General features: G+C 40.5%; 1 protein-coding gene across 1 annotated transcript in view; it reads left to right on the forward strand.

Moving 5' to 3' along the window:
• Nucleotides 1-15,512, forward strand: part of LOC104624478 (ubiquitin carboxyl-terminal hydrolase 22-A) — a gene marked incomplete at its 5' end in the record, with an annotated part of 53,777 nt that extends 38,265 nt beyond the window's left edge. Inside the window, 7 exons of the mRNA XM_010291860.1 lie at nucleotides 1,273-1,378; nucleotides 3,621-3,779; nucleotides 5,998-6,124; nucleotides 8,922-9,013; nucleotides 10,551-10,613; nucleotides 12,591-12,740; nucleotides 14,607-15,512. Coding sequence (XP_010290162.1) covers nucleotides 1,273-1,378; nucleotides 3,621-3,779; nucleotides 5,998-6,124; nucleotides 8,922-9,013; nucleotides 10,551-10,613; nucleotides 12,591-12,740; nucleotides 14,607-14,649 — 740 coding nt within the window. The remainder of the gene's footprint in view (nucleotides 1-1,272; nucleotides 1,379-3,620; nucleotides 3,780-5,997; nucleotides 6,125-8,921; nucleotides 9,014-10,550; nucleotides 10,614-12,590; nucleotides 12,741-14,606) is intronic.
• Between the last annotated feature and the right edge of the window lie 1,706 nt (nucleotides 15,513-17,218).

Genomic DNA, 17,218 nt, shown 5'->3' on the forward strand with positions numbered 1-17,218 from the left:
CTGATTTGAGGAGTCAGCATCTTGGTATTTAATTTCTGAAACTGAAATACTTCCTAGTATATTAAAGATACTTGGAAATCTGGCAAAACTTGATTCTGTCTTAGCAGTTTCTGTTGTAGGAGATTGGAAGGCACCTTAAGATGTACTTTACAAAATAATTAGCAGGTGCTGTGAAATAATTTGTATGTGCATCTCTGTTTACAAAGCAAAACCAATTGCATCTATCCTACCCAAGTAAATGAGGAGTACAGTCTTGGAAATCAAAGAAAAAATGTATCACTCCTAGTTCACCTATGGGGAATGGAAGGAGAATGCTTTAAAGCAAAGAACTGTGCCAAGAAATTTTTGGTTATTTAATGTTCTGGTTAGTCTTAAGAAAGCTGAATTGGCCTAATCTCAGCACTCAAATCATAGAAATGAGTTGCTGGGCAGCCGAGACCTGCAGTGGCAGTTTATAATGCCTAAAAGATGGGTATGCATTCATTGTGCCCCTTGGGAACGTAGAGGATTGCAGTGTCTCTGAAGAAGGTGGAGGAAGACACAGCGCTTATCTTCCCACTTCAGATAAGGACATCTTTCATTTTCTCACTGGTGAAAACTTGAAGGGAAGGTACGTGTTTGTGTTGAAAGGACAGGATGCAGACAGCAGGCTGGAGGTTAACGGGTCTTAACAAACCTCCTCCCCTCACTCTGCTCTCAGAAGTTGACTGGGATAGAATTAAAAACTAGGATCTGCTGATGTTTCGCCTCTGCGTTCATTTAGGAAAGTAATGTGCTATTGAATACTCTGCCTAAGCAGAAATTAGTGCTTCTGTGGTAAAGAGCTGGCCATTTGTTTAGATACAAATGTTGCACAGTGGCCCTCTAAGTGAGGTTTAAACAGTCTTTTTCATGAACCACCTTGGCAACTCCTTCATCTTAGGAACTGATCTTTACACCAAATAGTGCACAGCAAACCTCTGTAAAGGGAGATACAGCTACACTCTGAAAAGGGAGTTGGCTGACAGCTGGTATGACTTAAAGCTTCACCTCTATAAGGAGTTAACTGCATTTAGTCACCTTCTGATTATAGTCTACATTTTGCTAGGAGTTCTCTTCTTGTCGTTTTTCTTTAATGCACAACATTTTCAGGGTTCCATATTATAATCTATGTGACCTTGCAGTATGTTTATAACTTTGCGTTATAAAGAGTTACTGGAGTTGCAGTCCAAGACAAACCACTCTTCCCTAGGAGGATTTTTGACTTCTGAGTTTGTGTTTGCATTCCTCCAGGTGATGATAACGGGAAGAAGGCCAACAACCCCAACCACTGTAACTGCATCATAGACCAAATCTTCACAGGCGGACTGCAGTCTGATGTTACCTGTCAAGTCTGCCAGTAAGTAATTTTTTCTGATTCTGCACTGAGTTGAAGCTGTATGCCCTCCAGTGCAATAGTGTACTGAGTATTTTCTTGAATACAGATAAAATACCAGCAAATTCCAGCAAGACAAGAACTGTTTAAATGTAGCATTAGCTAAATGCAATCAATTATTAGTTAACTGTTATGTATTAAGACATACCAAAAAAACCTACCTGCAAAGTACCATGGGTTTATGAACATAAACTTTTTACTAGTCTGTAAAAGGTTGTTCTTTCCCAAGTTCATGAGGAAAAGACTTCCAAGATCTCATTGGTTTTGAAAGTACGTAATTGCCACTACATTTGAAGAAAATTCTGATACGCAACCGTATTTCCCTTCAGTTAGGAGCCTATGCATCACCAGGAGGTTCAAAGAGGCTGATACTAATGTAATCCAGAGTACCAGCAAGTGAATGTTATTTGTAAGAGTAAGGAAAAATGTATTTGTTGTTCTACTCTGTGTATTGGAGCAAGTTGACTGCTCTTTCAAGATGTTTGGTGTTGCCATAGTACAGAAGTCAGAGTTCTTATTTTTTTGTTCTGTCCTGCATTCTTTATAATTATGCACGCTGTCCTGCAGATGGACTGTTGTGCTGTGTTTGTTTGAATCTGCTTTGATTCTCAGTTTCCTGGAGAGATCTGCAGAAGGTTTACTGTAAGGAAAACATGAAATTTTGTTCTTTGCCTGGTAGAGCCACAGAAACCTTATATCACACACAGAATCACACACGGAATCACTAGGTTGGAAGGGACCTTCAAGATCATCAAGTCCAACCATTAATCCAGTGCCACCGTGTCCCCTAAACCATGTCCTGAAGTGCCACATCCACACGTTTTTTGAACACTTCCAGAGATGGCGACTCCACCACCTCCCTGGGCAGCCTGTTCCAATGCCTGACCACTCTCTCGGTGAAGAAATTTTTCCTAATATCCAATCTAAACCTCCCCTGGCGCAACTTGAGGCCATTTCCTCTTGTCCTGTCACTAGTTACTTGGGAGAAGAGACCAACACCCTCGTCTCCACAACCCCCTTTCAGGTAGTTGTAGAGAGCGATAAGGTCTCCCCTCAGCCTCCTCTTCTCCAGACTGAACACCCCCAGTTCCCTCAGCCGCTCCTCATCAGACTGGTGCTCCAGACCCCTCCCCAGCTTCGTTGCCCTTCTCTGGACACGCTCCAGCACCTCAATGTCCTTCATGGAGTGAGGGGCCCAAAACTGAACACAGTATTCAAGGTGCGGCCTCACCAGTGCCAAGTACAGGGGCACATATGATCATGAAAAGCTTGATGTGTTATGATGCAATATTGGCATTGATGAAACTTTAACAAAAGAAGTTTTCTTTTGAAAACTGACAACTTTTGCACAAATGAAGCTGGAAAAAAGGCAGAATATTGTAGGCTTAATGAGATTACAGAGTGAAAGACAGTAGTTTTAGAGGAAGAGAGAACTAACAAAATAAGCATAACGAGTACGAACAGAAAATACTTCCAAACTAGGAGCTGAGACCCCTGAAGTTCTGGAGTTGTCTTAAAAATGTGAATACTGGAAGAAAAGATTTGAGCCAATACAAGTTAAAATTTTGAAGCTTTTTCCATAGTGTAGCTTTTGGCTTGTCTTCAGCTGTTTTGTAGAGAAATCTGATTGAGAATACACACTACTTCTTGATGCAGTTATTCTTCGGCCTCTCAAATTCCAAATGCTGTAGGAGATGCTGATACGAAATGCAAAGCTTAATTCAGTGCACTACTGTGTAGCAAAAGTATTTGGCACTCTTGTTAGCGAAGTAGCCTTTAGCACCATCTTCCATGTCTTGACCAGAGAACAATGCTTCTAAACTAGTTGGATTGCACATAGCTATCATAGTTGTTTGCTGGCTTATACTGGTCAGTAGTATGACCAGTACCTCTATCTCTGAGTAACCTTGCTGGTTCTCTGAGTCACAGGGCTCCAGTGAGTGGGAGACTGTATTAAATGCATATATTTTGCATTTAGTACATCACATAGCTTTCCTAAAACATATGGCTTTTAAATATTCAGAAAAAGTCAGTTGTGGGAAAACACTTCGCTGCAACTCTATTTTCTGTCATCTTTGAGTGCCCTCTAGAGGTGATGTAGATCCTGTAGTTCTTAAAAGTAAGTATCTGGTGTGCACCCTAAAGTGAGAGAGACTGTTAATTTTGCTTCCTTTAAACATGTATTAAACTGCTTTCTTTTTCATAGTGGCGTTTCCACAACGATAGACCCATTTTGGGACATCAGTTTGGATTTGCCAGGCTCCTCCACCCCATTCTGGCCACTGAGTCCGGGGAGTGATGGCAGTGTCGTAAATGGGGAAAGCCATGTATCAGGCACCACCACTCTCACAGACTGCTTGCGAAGGTATGAAATGAGACAAACAACAATTTTGGTGGGATAAAAAGAATTTGGCTTCATTCAGTTCTCCAGGTGGCACTGAACAATGGGAGTAAGTGATGCTTTGTCATGGCATTATCCCCAAACAGCATTTTTATACATATTTTAGGTTTTTGCATAAGAGAAAGTGAAAAGGCAAAGAAGGCTCAGAGCAACAGCAGGCCTAACAATAAGCAATCAAAACCAGTTGCTACGCGATGCAGAAACAAAACAAATTTTACGTTGCCTGCTGCCAGGCAATGTGGTTTTAAATTCTTGAAACCACTAGTGTCTGCCTCCATGTTCTTGGTTGTGTCAGCTAAGCAAGCACATAAAGAGTTCACAATGCATTTAATATTTGTCTAAATTATAACACCAAGTATTAATCTGATTTTGCTCTAAGCAGAGCTGAGGGTCAGCTACTGCCAGCTCAGTTGTGGGGATGGCATTAAGAATTAAAGGAATGGAGCTTTCAAAAAGAAAAGATAGTGCTGAGTAGGAAACTTGGGCATCATGGAAACAGGTAACTGGTGAGAATGTTATGGCTTCATACACAGTTAACTTGGATCTTTTAGCAGATCAGCAGATCTGAAAGTCATTCTCTTGTAGCAAATGCAGATATGTGTCAAAGATACATGTCTGAGGAAGAGGTTATCTGTAGCCTGGGGCAAAGCTAATCCTCCCAAAATAAAAAGTCATAGCCTCTGACATCTGATTTCTAATCTTGGTACTTTTAAGATCAGTAATTTTAAGAAAACAAGGGAATTGGTACAAATGAAAAATGGGTGATAGAGGAATGCATTAAGAGGCAAAACTGGTCAAATTTTGGTCATTTTCTTCAACATGGGGATCAATGGAATTAGAGAGATGATGATAGGGAAGAAAAAACATCCAAATTCGAAGATACTCTCAAAGAGTATGGATTTCAGAAAGAAGTTGAACTCCAATGGATGAAGTGGATGGGTCTAGGTTTTTACCCAAAATTTATCAAGCAGGTTGAATATTAAATTCAGATGAGGAAGGGGTGTAACTCCATGCCAACCAGTGTGGCCATGCAACTTGAAGTTGACTTGAAGAAGGAAGGCTGAGCAGGAATATGACAAAAACCAGAAAGATGTAGGTATTCCTAACAACAAATTTATAAGCCTTTTTACAGACTTAAGGGGGGGGGAGATCAAAAAAGCAAAACCAGAGAATGGTGGTGAATAGGCTAGTTGAAGGAAATCTTGCTAAGCAAACAAGAGGGGAGACCAAGAGGCTGTGATGATTATTTAATGCTGGAGGTTGCATTGGTTGCATTGGCTATAAACAGAATGTGGCAAGGTAGGGTTAGTGATGAGCTGATACTGTGTTGCCCTCACGTGCTTAGTGTGTGCATTAATGTAAAATGTTCAATTATCTTTCAAAATATTTCATCTCAGAAAATCCTAGTTGTAAAGCAGCCTCTGGGGAGATGATTTATTTGCCCTGTGGAAATCTAAACTTGGAAGAAGAGACTTAACAGTCCACCCTTCTAGTCTTTTCTGTGCTGACAGTTTCTGAAAAAGTGAAGGATGTTTTGCTTTAGTGTGTTGCGAGAACATGGAGGTAGTATATTTTCTCTAAGCAGTTCTCTATTCTGTAATGGTCTCTTCCTATAGCTCCCTTGAGCAGCTCTGTCTGAAAATTTTGAAAGAGTTTTTTCTAGTTGTCAACACTTGGGTTTTCTTGGAAGATATCTGTATTTTGAAGAGAACCTTGTGTTTAACAGCCCTTTCCATCTCAGAGCTTGGATCCTAGACCTGGAGGACTACAAGCTAAAAGTGTGCTGCAGATAGCATGCAGCTGAGCACAAAAGTCGTGTCATCTTGCTTCAGAACTTCCATATCAATGTTTTTCGTTTTGAAAACAAAAGATCTTTACTTTCTGTATGAAAATCAGCTGTCCTGTTGTAGGAGATAAACTAACATATAGGTCCTTTCTCAGACACTGACACATTTTGGTGCGATGTTCCCAAGTATAACAATGATGAATGTCAGATTTGGGTATCTGAACCATAGCACTTTATTATAGCCGTTGGGTTTTTTCAAAATGACACTTCAAAGCCATGAACTGTCTCTTGTGGTACCAGTGACCCACAAGTAAAAGTAAAAGAAGTGTTTTCAGCATGTGTGGAAAATTGTCTGATAGTTTTGTGCATCCCTTTGCTTTTTAATATTTTTTTCAGGTTTACAAGGCCAGAACATCTAGGAAGCAGTGCCAAAATAAAATGTAGTGGTTGCCATAGCTACCAGGAATCTACCAAACAACTCACTATGAAGAAGTTACCCATTGTGGCCTGTTTTCATCTCAAAGTAAGTTCACAGGGGGCAGACAGAGCAGAGGACATGTATTCCTCTCTGAGAGGATGAGCTAAATTCTTGGACGTATCTTCTGGCTTTCATTGACTAATCCTTTATGATACAAATTAATATAAAAAACCAGTTTGCATGCCCAGATAGATTTTTCTATTTAGTATTATACTATCTATAATGTAGCTTTAAAGTATGTCTGTGGGAACCTAACTAATCAGAATCTAGAAACAAAGTGGAAGGCTAGTGCAATACCTGAACCAGCTTAGAAACTAATCTCCAATAGCACTTACTCATCCTGCATGGTAAAATTTTTACCCTACGCTTCTACTGGAAGAATGCCACAGAGGAACTCTTGTGTTGAAGGAAAAGCATGAAAAAGTTAGTGGTTGCAATGGAGAAGGCTTCTTGTATCTTCCCAACTGTGATGTAGTTTTCAACGTTTCCAATCCGGATTATGTCAGATACAATGATGGGACATAACATAGTTGGTGCCCTCAGATAGTTTAGTCCTGTACAGTTTATGTCTTAAAGAGTATGACTCTTGTGCAAAGTAGGCAGCTCTCGCAGAAGGTGAAGGTCATCCAGTATAAAAAGGCAAAGGATCCCTGAAGAGTGATGCCACAGGCCTTTGTAAAAGCAGCCACCATAGTAATTGAACTGCGTCTTTGATCTGTTTGAGCTTTTCAGATGCAGACCTCTATGGTCTTGATGGTCTCCTGGGACAGAATGACAAAGTCCTCTCGCTGCTAGGCAGCAACTGATGATCACTGGCCTCAGTTCTTACTATGACCAGTGTTTCAAGAAACTGCTTATCTGATGATGATACTAATGTCACATAAGCTATATAAAGAAAACCAGCATTTTACTTATGTCCATGGTGGCTGGAAGCAGGTTTTAAAATGGCTATATGCTGTGTACAAATGAAGGCTTGTATTGCTTCTCTTTCCAACTGGGGAATGGTGAATCGAAAGAACACCCACTCCAGCCGCCTGCTCCAGAGACTTTGTTTAGTTGTTCAATTCTTACATGGTTTCTTGGCTTTGAACTTCGGTAAAACACCTGGGTAGCTTTAACAGTGCTGGAGTTAGACTTTTATCTTGTAGCTATCATGGCAAAGTGCATGCTGAGCACAGGCTGGTTTTTTGGTTTATTTTCCAGTACCCCTCTAGGCTAGGTCAGTACATTCATACTGGAAGATCTAATAAGCTGTATAACTATAGTGTCATGGTCTCACTGAGCAAGTCAGGGACTGTATTCAAGAAATGATTGTAGTTTGGAATTGCTAAATTACATAGCAACTCCATATCCAGCATAGCAGTGATTTAAAATTTATTTTCAAAATCTGGCTTGTACAGAAGCTTGTTAATGAAATGCAGAGGTCTTGACATGAAAACAGAATGCCATAGGAAGGTCTGTATTCATGAGAAAAGACTGATTCTGCTTTCTACTGAAAAAAGGTGTTTCAGGTGGAAAGAATTATCTCTTCTGTAATTTACAGGCCTTTTTGGACTGTTTGGGATAATCATGCTTTCTGATGTTCATCCCCATATACCAGCAGTTCTTCAGTTGCATCTTCAGTATTAACCAAGATGATATGCAAAAGATATGCCAAAGATACTAGCCTGACTCGGATAGACAGGAGAACAGTTCCTTTGCTCTTCTTTGGCTGTTTGTAGTCTTCCCAAAGAGCATGACTGACTTAAAATTTCAGGAATGCTTGGCTGGCTGCTTGGCTTTTGGGGGTGGATTTGGGGGTATTGGGCTTGTGGTTTTATTTTATTTTTATTTTATTGTTGCAGAGTAGTTGGCAAGATATGCCTAGGTGATTCTGCTCTTTGCGCAAGGCGAGGTGAATGTGCTTAACCCCTTTCCTACACTCGATTCAGCATTTGTGTTATGCAGCATGATTGAAGATTTTTTAAAAAAAAATAAATTACTTTTCCGAAGTGATGGTGTTGTCCTGTCCATGAAAAATGTAAATTTCATTTCATGTGTTAAAGCAAAAAAGAAACAAAAGATAAGAGTTACAGAAGTCTCAGCTTTTCACGTCTGGATCTGTTGCTAGGGAATTGTTACGGCACCACAATTGGAAAATAATTAACTTGAAGTGTAAATAGAACAGAATTTCTGAGAAATGGGGGAGAAACTGCCTTTAAATAGAAACTCATTCATCTCTTTCTGGTATTTGTTCCTGTTTTCCATTTAATGTTGGGAAGATGAGGAGAGGGTGGTGGGTATTGCAGGCTCCTTTTGGCAGAGGGACAAGGCACTTTTATTACCATACTCCATTTTTGCCTTGATGTGAATTGGTATTCCTGTGTAAGCTCGACTCCTGTCACTTGAGATGATTGGATGCGTGGATTAAGTGTATGAATCTGATGGCAAGCTCTCGTTGTCACCAGTTTTGTGTGCTAGTGTAGGCAGCAGCCATATATTTGAATACTGCATAATAGAAATGAACACTGGTTTGGGTAAAGGCTGTCCATGCTCTCTCTGTTTAATATATTTTTTTCTTAATGTCAGTTGGGAATAAGTTTGTATGTATAGATATTAAGGTAAACAATCTAATTAATACTACATTTTTCTCCCACAAATTGTGGTTTATTTTCCCGGTAGAAATGTGTTAACATTTACAGGGGAATTCCCAGCCCAGATGGTAGAAAAAAATCTGGGGATGTCCCTGGATACTGACTGCTCATATGCTTTCATGTTACTGTTCCTAAGCTTAGGACACTTATAAAAGACAGAAAACTTAGCCTTTCTCTAAAGAAAAAAAATTCTTCCACTTTGTCTCCAGCGGTTTGAACACTCAGCCAAACTGAGGCGAAAGATCACTACGTATGTCTCATTTCCGCTGGAGCTGGACATGACACCATTCATGGCTTCCAGGTGTGTACCAAGTTCAAAATTCCCCAAAGACCTGGACAGAACTGTTTACCAGTTCATACATGTGCATCATGAAACATGGAACATCCTTGAATCAAGGTTATAGAACAGTATGTATAATGATACTTCTGCTGTAAGCTTCTCCTTGAAATGTGCATCTTTTCTAAGCTAATTTTTAGATAAACTATTGTGTTTTGTGTGCCAAAAAAGGCTTTATATTTAAACATTGTTTTTTTTTTTTTTTTTTTTTTTTTTTCAATTAAGGTCTGTTATGTTTCTGGTTGCATGTTAAATTTATAGACTCCGATCCATCGTGCCTTCAGATCTCTGCTTTGGTCCCGTCACCTGAGTGCCCACCCACCAGTCATCCTGTGTAATTAGGCAGACTAGACATAACCTAAGGCCTAACCTAGTATTTCTGAAGTTATAAAAATCCTTCTTCTTTATTCCTGCACACAGGCAAATCTGGGGTTTTTGTTTTGTGCTTTCAACTTCTGCTTAGAGAATGCTGCAAGAATCAAAAACATAGTCCAGATTACAATAGGTGTTTCTAATTGGTATTTAAACAGAAACAGTAAGACTTCTCCCACCTCCCAGGTTTGTGAAAGACACAACATTTATATAAATATACCTTAGGAAAGGAATTCAATCAGCTCAGTTAACAAGTATTTGTCAGGTATTTCATTCAAATATACAAGAGGATATTCAGATTTAATTGGTATCTGAAGCAATGCAGAAAGCCCCGAAACGTGGTGTCTCTTAACATAGGGGTTCTATTTGATGCTAACATTTTAGTGGTAATTTCAGGCTTTGCCTGCATACCCCCCAACCTCCCCCTCCCCCAAAAAAATGGAAAAAAAAAAAAAAAAAAAAAGTAGATGCTTCTGTCAGGAGAGAAAGGAGAGCCTTGAAGCTCTGTTACATAGTATTCTATTAAGAGTATATGGTTTATTCCAGTATATTCTGGAGATTTTGAGACTTCCCTGTTCCTCTGTGGTAAATTCTCCCTGGATAGAACAGGCTCTGCTGTTGAACGGTATCAAACATAATGGAATATAGATAGGATAATCAGTAAGCATAACTCAGTAATCTGAATTTCATCGGCTATGAAATCAACAGCATAATCCTATTGCTGCTGTCAAAACACAAAATGAATTTACAAGTCAGAGCCAGGATGATTGACCCATCACAGGATAAAGGATTGATGTAGTTAGATATTTTTCCAGGTTTTAAATACAAATCTTTTCTTAACCTGTTTTTAAGCTTTTTGGATAGGACATTTGACGTAAACAGATGTGTATTTGCAGCACTGAAGCCTTGACCAGGAGGAGAAATGGTGTTCCTTATGTAGCATTGCTGTGAGAGCAAATAAAGCATCTTTAGCATCCTAATCAGCAGCGCTTCTGCGCTGCTAAGCAGCGTTGTGCTTTTGAATAAGGACCTGGATTCAGCAAACAGGCTGTGTCATGTAAAACCTATTTCCTCGGTTTGGGAAGCCACTGCTTTAAGTGACTGGATTTTTGTGTGTGTGTGTTTGCAGTAAAGAGAGCAGAATGAACGGGCAATACCAGCAGCCGACGGATAGTCTAAACAATGATAATAAGTAAGTGGTACATTCCATGACTCCTATTGTGAAAGGTAGTTGGCTTCTAGAAGGAGATATACAGCCTGCTGTATATCCTGCAGTGCAAAGTGCATTACCATATTTGACAGCACAGTAAGTCTGAATTGTTGCAAAATAAAGCTTCATTCAGTACAATTGCCTTCCCTCTTGTGGTTTTGTGGCAGCTGACTTTTAGATCTGAAGGTGATAACCCCAGCAATCGGTCTATGAGCAAAATGAAAAGCTGTGGTTATAGTATTAAAAGGGATGGGTGTTTCCTTTAAATAATCCTATTTCTATTGCAATAGCAAAGGGAGTTCCAGGGGACCGAAAGAAGGTTTATAGAACACTGACACTCAAAGTCCCAAGTAGATGACCCCAGTAATTCTGGGGTCTCTTGGTTAGGTATTGATTCCGGTCAGAATAAATGACGGGTTGATATGGGTCTTGAGCAAGAATGCAAAGGGAGTGTAACTGAAACTAATATCCATAGCTTTATGAGACTAGAGATGGTCACACAAACCTTATCTCTTGGGTTTTTTAATAAGGTTACAAGTTTGGTTGCTACAGTCATGTGCTGATGTGTATATAAATTCTTCAAGGCACTTCATGTGGCACCAGAAGTTTCATTAAGAAACTGGAATGACACAATAGATAGATTTAAAAACTATCTAACCAGGTCTTAGTGCTGTTGTCATACAAGCAGATACCAGGCAGGTGTTACATGTGGTCCTGTAACGACTGATGCATTAGATGTATGGTGTTTAATAGTGTTAGCAAAGAGCTGAAAGAAAACATAACTGATCACTGTCAAGGTTTGCACATGACTCCAGTTGGAGAAGTTGTTAATGGTGAAGAGGATTAGGTAATGAGAGTAGAGGCATCTGGGCTGCCTAGTAAGCTGGATGCCAGTAAACAGCTGGGGCAATCTTAGAATCCTCCATCTAGGACTGAAGAGTGGTGTCCATCCTAGTTGGATTAAAGGACTCCACTAGGAAGAGAGTGACTTTATAAAAAATCAGTGGCTCTGTAGACAGTTGACTGAATAGGTGCCTTGTTGTGGCACCACTCTGTCAAAAGAGCTCTGTGAATTTTGAATGTAAGGAGGGCAATATCAAGTGAGATTAGAGAGATTATTTTACCATTGTGCAGCTGTGTTTGTATACCAGTTTGAGGGTATCATTTTAAGACTGACTTAGAGTGGAGAACATTTGAAAAAGAGCTGCAAGTATATTTAAGACTGGAAACAAAATCTTACCATAGAACAAAAGAGTGAAGGACTTCCGTCTTTTCCTTTTCAAGAAAAGGGGGGAAAAAAAAAAATTAATAGCAACTTGATTAGTCTACCAGGATCTTTCTTTGGAACAGAGATGTGTCTGCTAGTTTTCAGGCTAGCAGGCAAATGCAGAGCACCATCTGAAAGCTGGAACTTGAGGCTGAATATATTCAGTATTTCAGAATAGGCACAGACTTTCCAGATTAAGGACAGCAACTTATCACTAGGAATATTTAAGATTAGCTATATATAAATTTACCCCCATCCCCATAACTCAGATGCATTTTTCTGATTCACTAAAAGTAACTAATTCAGGGAAATAGAAGGTCAGACTTAGATAATCAGTGGTCCTCTTCAGGGAAATAGAAGGTCAGACTTAGATAATCAGTGGTCCTCTTCAGGAATGCATCATAATATTGATCTATTTTAGAGGAAAAATCTTTGGTAGCCAGTATTGGTGAAGCTGATGGCTGTCATCAGACTGGAGTGTTGCAGTAATAGCAAGACAGGAAAAGAAAAACATGGTTTTTTTCCCTGGGCAAGGATACCCTCTTCCCAGTCAATGTTAAGAGCTGGTGTTTTATTGATGGGTCAGATCCTTTACTGTTGCTGTACGTGTTTATGAACATAAACTTTTGCTTAAAATGTCAGTTGGTTTTCCCCTTTTGATCCACATATTCATTAACTTTTTTCTGTACCAGGTATTCCTTGTTTGCAGTAGTTAATCACCAGGGAACCTTGGAGAGTGGGCACTATACCAGCTTCATCCGGCAGCACAAAGACCAGTGGTTCAAGTGTGATGATGCCATTATCACCAAGGCTAGCATTAAGGATGTGCTAGACAGTGAAGGGTAAGTTGTGAACTGGAAAGGGGAACGGAAGGGAAACTCTGACCTTTGTTGGGTTTTCCTTACTTTCAGTTAAAAGACCCTTTCGTCATAGAGAAGACTTAATTTCTCTCTCTGAATAGCTACGTCTCTGTGTATGTATCAGTGCTTCAGAATGTTACTTTATAATCTTGGATTTGTTGAAGGAAGAAGAGGGGAAGGATGAGGACCGTCAGCTGACTCTGCAGTGTCTGTAACTGGTACTCATGTCCAAACTCTTGCTTGCTAATGGATGGGACTCTGAAAACCAAAGAGATACAATCATCCAGTGTAGGAGCAGTATTTACCTCCCTGACACAATCCAACCTCTGTCTGCAGAACCATTGGATTACTATGAGTGTAAAAGATCTGAAGAAAAGCTATTAAGAAAATACTGTGAACCAGAGTGGCAAGGCTATATAGGAGGCAGATGTAGAACAGGAGCTGTTTCATAGCTCATGGCTTTAAACTGATTTCAGTCTGAGGTTATGGTTTCAGATATTTGCATTAAACAAGTATTGGGAGTGCAGAGCAGTAGTTTGCAAGGGAAGCATCTTGATGTTCCTCATTTGAGGGAAGCATTGGGGACTGGTACATGTTTCAAGAAGGTAACTTCAAATTTGAAGTCTTCATTTTGCATTTTCCACTATGGACCTGATACTGGAAAGATAAGCCTTTATTGTTCCTTGTTTTAATTATTCTGACATTTCCATGGATTGCTGCAGGCACAGATGTTCAGTTTGTAATTTTTTTTAAAATAGATTTTTCCCATTTTTTCATTTTCTGAACTTCAACCAGGACACAAAAAAATCTATAATATCTGAATTTCAGTGTTAAATGATTGGACAACGTAACTTCTGCTTTGAGGTCAGCAGAAAATGAGTTTGTTTTTCTTCAATAAGAAGTGGCTGGCTCTGGTCCTCAGATGGCGTACGTCGGTGGAAGAAACTACCATAGGCAAGGAGGAAAGGATATGGGAGGCAACTGCTGCCCATCCATCTCCATAAAGGCTGGTTTGAGCTCTGATCCGTTTTCCCTGGTTCAGATAAAGGCTGACACTAAGTAGATCTGGATTGTATAAGGGAAGCTCCATAGGGCGTGAGATGGAATGATAATAATTGGAAAATCTCAAAAGTCCTTTGAAGCATTTGAAGAGAGTCATGCAGTGACCTTGTCAGTGTGTGGTGTGTAAAGAGTATGTAGTGATGAGGCCACTTCCCTCTGACGTGTAACTGATGGAGGGCTGAGCTCTGTTATGTAGCAGTACACGTAAAGTAATTAAGGACAGGAAGAATGTCATCCCATTAACAGACAGATTTGAGTCCAGATTGAGACAGTAGATATCTGAGTCAGATTTGATTGGGGCACATGAGATTTAACCCACATGCCTGGTTCTTTTTTTTGCTTCTGTAACAGTAAATGGCAGACCGTTTGCAATAATCCCAAGTGTCTGATGCTTTGGTAATGTGACTCCAAAGCAACAGCTGCATCTTAAAGCACCTCTGTTGTATTTTGTGTCATGATAGTGTTAAATGGATGCTGCCAGTCTGGGCACCAACACGGTCCAATCTTCTGGAGCTTTCAGGTTCTAAGTAGATTGTACAACAAGAAGGTTTGACTGTTTGATGTACAACTGTTCAGTTTCCTGAGTTGCTGGTAAAATTGTTTCAGCTGGCTTCCCTCCTTCCCATCCATGGTTACCGTAGGGAATTGGCATGTCCTTGGAATTGCTTCAAATTGAAAAGAAAAACAAAACTAATGGTCCTCATTTTTTATGATCGCATCAATGGAAATACTAATCTGCTCTGACGCATAGCAGAAAGCTGAAACTGTACCTCTGCTTTCTTGCAGATATTTGCTGTTCTATCACAAACAGTTCCTGGAGTATGAATAGCCTTATCCAGCAGCTTGTCAGATATAAACAAGGAAGAAAATAAGCAAGCCTTCTGAATCGACACACAAACCTACCTGAAATGAAAAGACCTATTAAAAAACAACTAGCACTGAGCTGTAACAGGACCTACTTGACACTGACTCAAAGCCTGGCGGAGTAAGAAATGAACAATGTCCAACGTGTATGCGGTCCCGCAAGGACAGAAAGGGGAAAAAAAAAAGAGGCTACAGTCAGTCACTTAACAGAGGAAATATAAAATGAAAGGAATGCTCTGGGTGGGGGAAATGGGAGCAGAGGAGTCCGGGCACTGGTACATCTCCTATGTTCCTCCAAAATGTGTGTGGGAAGGCAAGGGGTTATACCCTCATCTCCATAAAGCATCTTCTCCATTTGGTGCTTCAGCTCCAACGACCAATCATATAACAGTTAAAATTAAAAATCCAAGCCCATTTTTTTATGCATATGGGTCTGAAAGCAGTAGAGTGGAGGAGGAGGGGATGACACAACTAAAGGACTTTGCAAGTATCTTTTTATTTGTGAATTTTAGTTATTAAATAAATACAGTATGAAACTATTAGGCTCTCTTTTTTTCAACAACCATAAAAGAAATCCTGGATTGTGGAACTGAAGCTACAGTACTAAGACAGGTTTTCAAGCATGCCTGCTTGCACAGGTAATGTTTAATGCCATCGGACTGCTCATCAAAAGCATCAGCACAGGTTTCTGTTTGAGCCCTTTTTTGTTTTGTTTTCTATAAATAGCTATTTTCTTAATTTTTTTCCTTTTATTCCCTTTTTTTCATGAGAATGAAATTCATAAATGCAACCATCAGTAAAAATGAATGAATTGGCGTGTTTATACTGTAAGAGTGGTCTTGGTTCTTTTTTTAAAGCTTGTGAATAAGTTTGAATTTCTCAAAATTGCTTGTTTTGTTGTTGCTGGGTTTTGGTTTGTTTTTTCCCCTGCTGCCTTCCAAAGGCAGCGTACATGACACTTGAAACAACCTCGGTATTGAAAAATGTACCATCTGTTAGAAATGGTTGCTGCTGGGGGCAGCATTGAGTGATAGATCTGCTGCTATTGAGCACTTCTGCAGTGCACTCCGGTTTTAAGTAAACAACACATTTTCCTGGTATGTGCTAGGCTGGTAATGGTTCCTTGTATCCTCCCACATGGATTAACTCCTCGTGTACTCTTCTCTTCCTTGTAGAATCACAGCCTCCATGTCGGTGTCCTTAGCTTGCGGCACTTGGTGCACCAGCTTACTCTTGCTGTGTCACAAATGCAGTTTGGCTCCTGTTCTCCTGCTTCCTCGCTGTTTTTTTTTTAAAGCAGCTTGTCGAGATACCGGCAGTAACCGCTCATGTGCTCTATCTTGCTCTCAGGAGGTTGGGCTGTGGATTGAATTGCAGCCTGGGAAAGAAACCATTCAGAACACAGAGCTGAAAAGAACAAAAATAGCTTTGTTTTCCCTTCCTTATGGAACCTATAGGGACCTATGTGTAGGGTTAGGCACTGTATAAATTGGTGTAAGAGCCACACCAAAAAGGTCATTGAGCTCTGTGTATGCGTCCAGGCAGCCGTTCTTCGACTTCACCAGTGTGGTTCTAAACAAGGATGGGTCTAACCTTTCAGATTTTGTGCTCTAGAAAGGAGTCATGGGTGTCTAACCTGCCTGAGACAGAGGTGGGAAGCGATCTGATGAACAGAAGAAATAGGAGGAAAATAAGGGAAGTGGGTTTGTTTGTTTTTTAAATGAGCAGCTGAACAAAAGGATCGTGGAATTTCATTTGATTTGTACACAAACTGGAAGAGTACAAGGCAGTTTTGTACATCAAGAGATTTCTGCGACGGCTTGCAACGGGGAAGGAAGAAGGGACAGCTACTTGAAGCATCTTGAATACCAAATCAGACCTAGAAACGTACTGTGCAGTGTGGGAGTTACCGAGGCAGCCTGGCTTCTGCAGAAGTGATCGCGTACGCTGGTTTTGTAACCTGCCTTTCCCTATCGTCATGCTTGAAATAATTTTCAATTGTAATTGGGCGCTGCAAGACCGAACCTGAGCGTTCTTGTCGTAAATGAAAAATGGCTGGAGAAATGCAGATGAGCAGCGCACCCGCAGGAAAGGGGGCCCTCCCTCCCCGAATCGGGCACGGTATCGTGCAGATGCTTGACGACGCTTTCTGCTACCTTTTAATAATGCAGCAAGCTTGCAGAGGAAGACAAGAAAATCAGCCTTTCATCATTCCCAGGGCTGCTGCAGTCGGCGTCCCCACCTTGTCCTGTTGCTGGAGGAGGAGTGCCACCGCGCGGCAGATGGCTTGTGCGGTGCGGGGCTGCGTCGCTTTGTGAGGCCGAGGTCTGAGCCTTTGGCTGCTTTTTTTGATGCTGGAGCCTGAACAAATGAATTCTGTTTCCCACTAGCACACGCTTGGCCACCGGAGCCAATGCAGTCTGTTTTGTTAATCCTTTAGAAACAAATTGTTTAGGGATGAGGCCAGCCATATAAATCAGCCTTAATTTCCACACCCCCCCCAGCTGGTGAAGAGGGCTGTGCTCTGTGCAACT

This window comes from Phaethon lepturus, unplaced genomic scaffold, assembly GCF_000687285.1.
Source record: "Phaethon lepturus isolate BGI_N335 unplaced genomic scaffold, ASM68728v1 scaffold24497, whole genome shotgun sequence".
NCBI lineage: Eukaryota > Metazoa > Chordata > Aves > Phaethontiformes > Phaethontidae > Phaethon > Phaethon lepturus.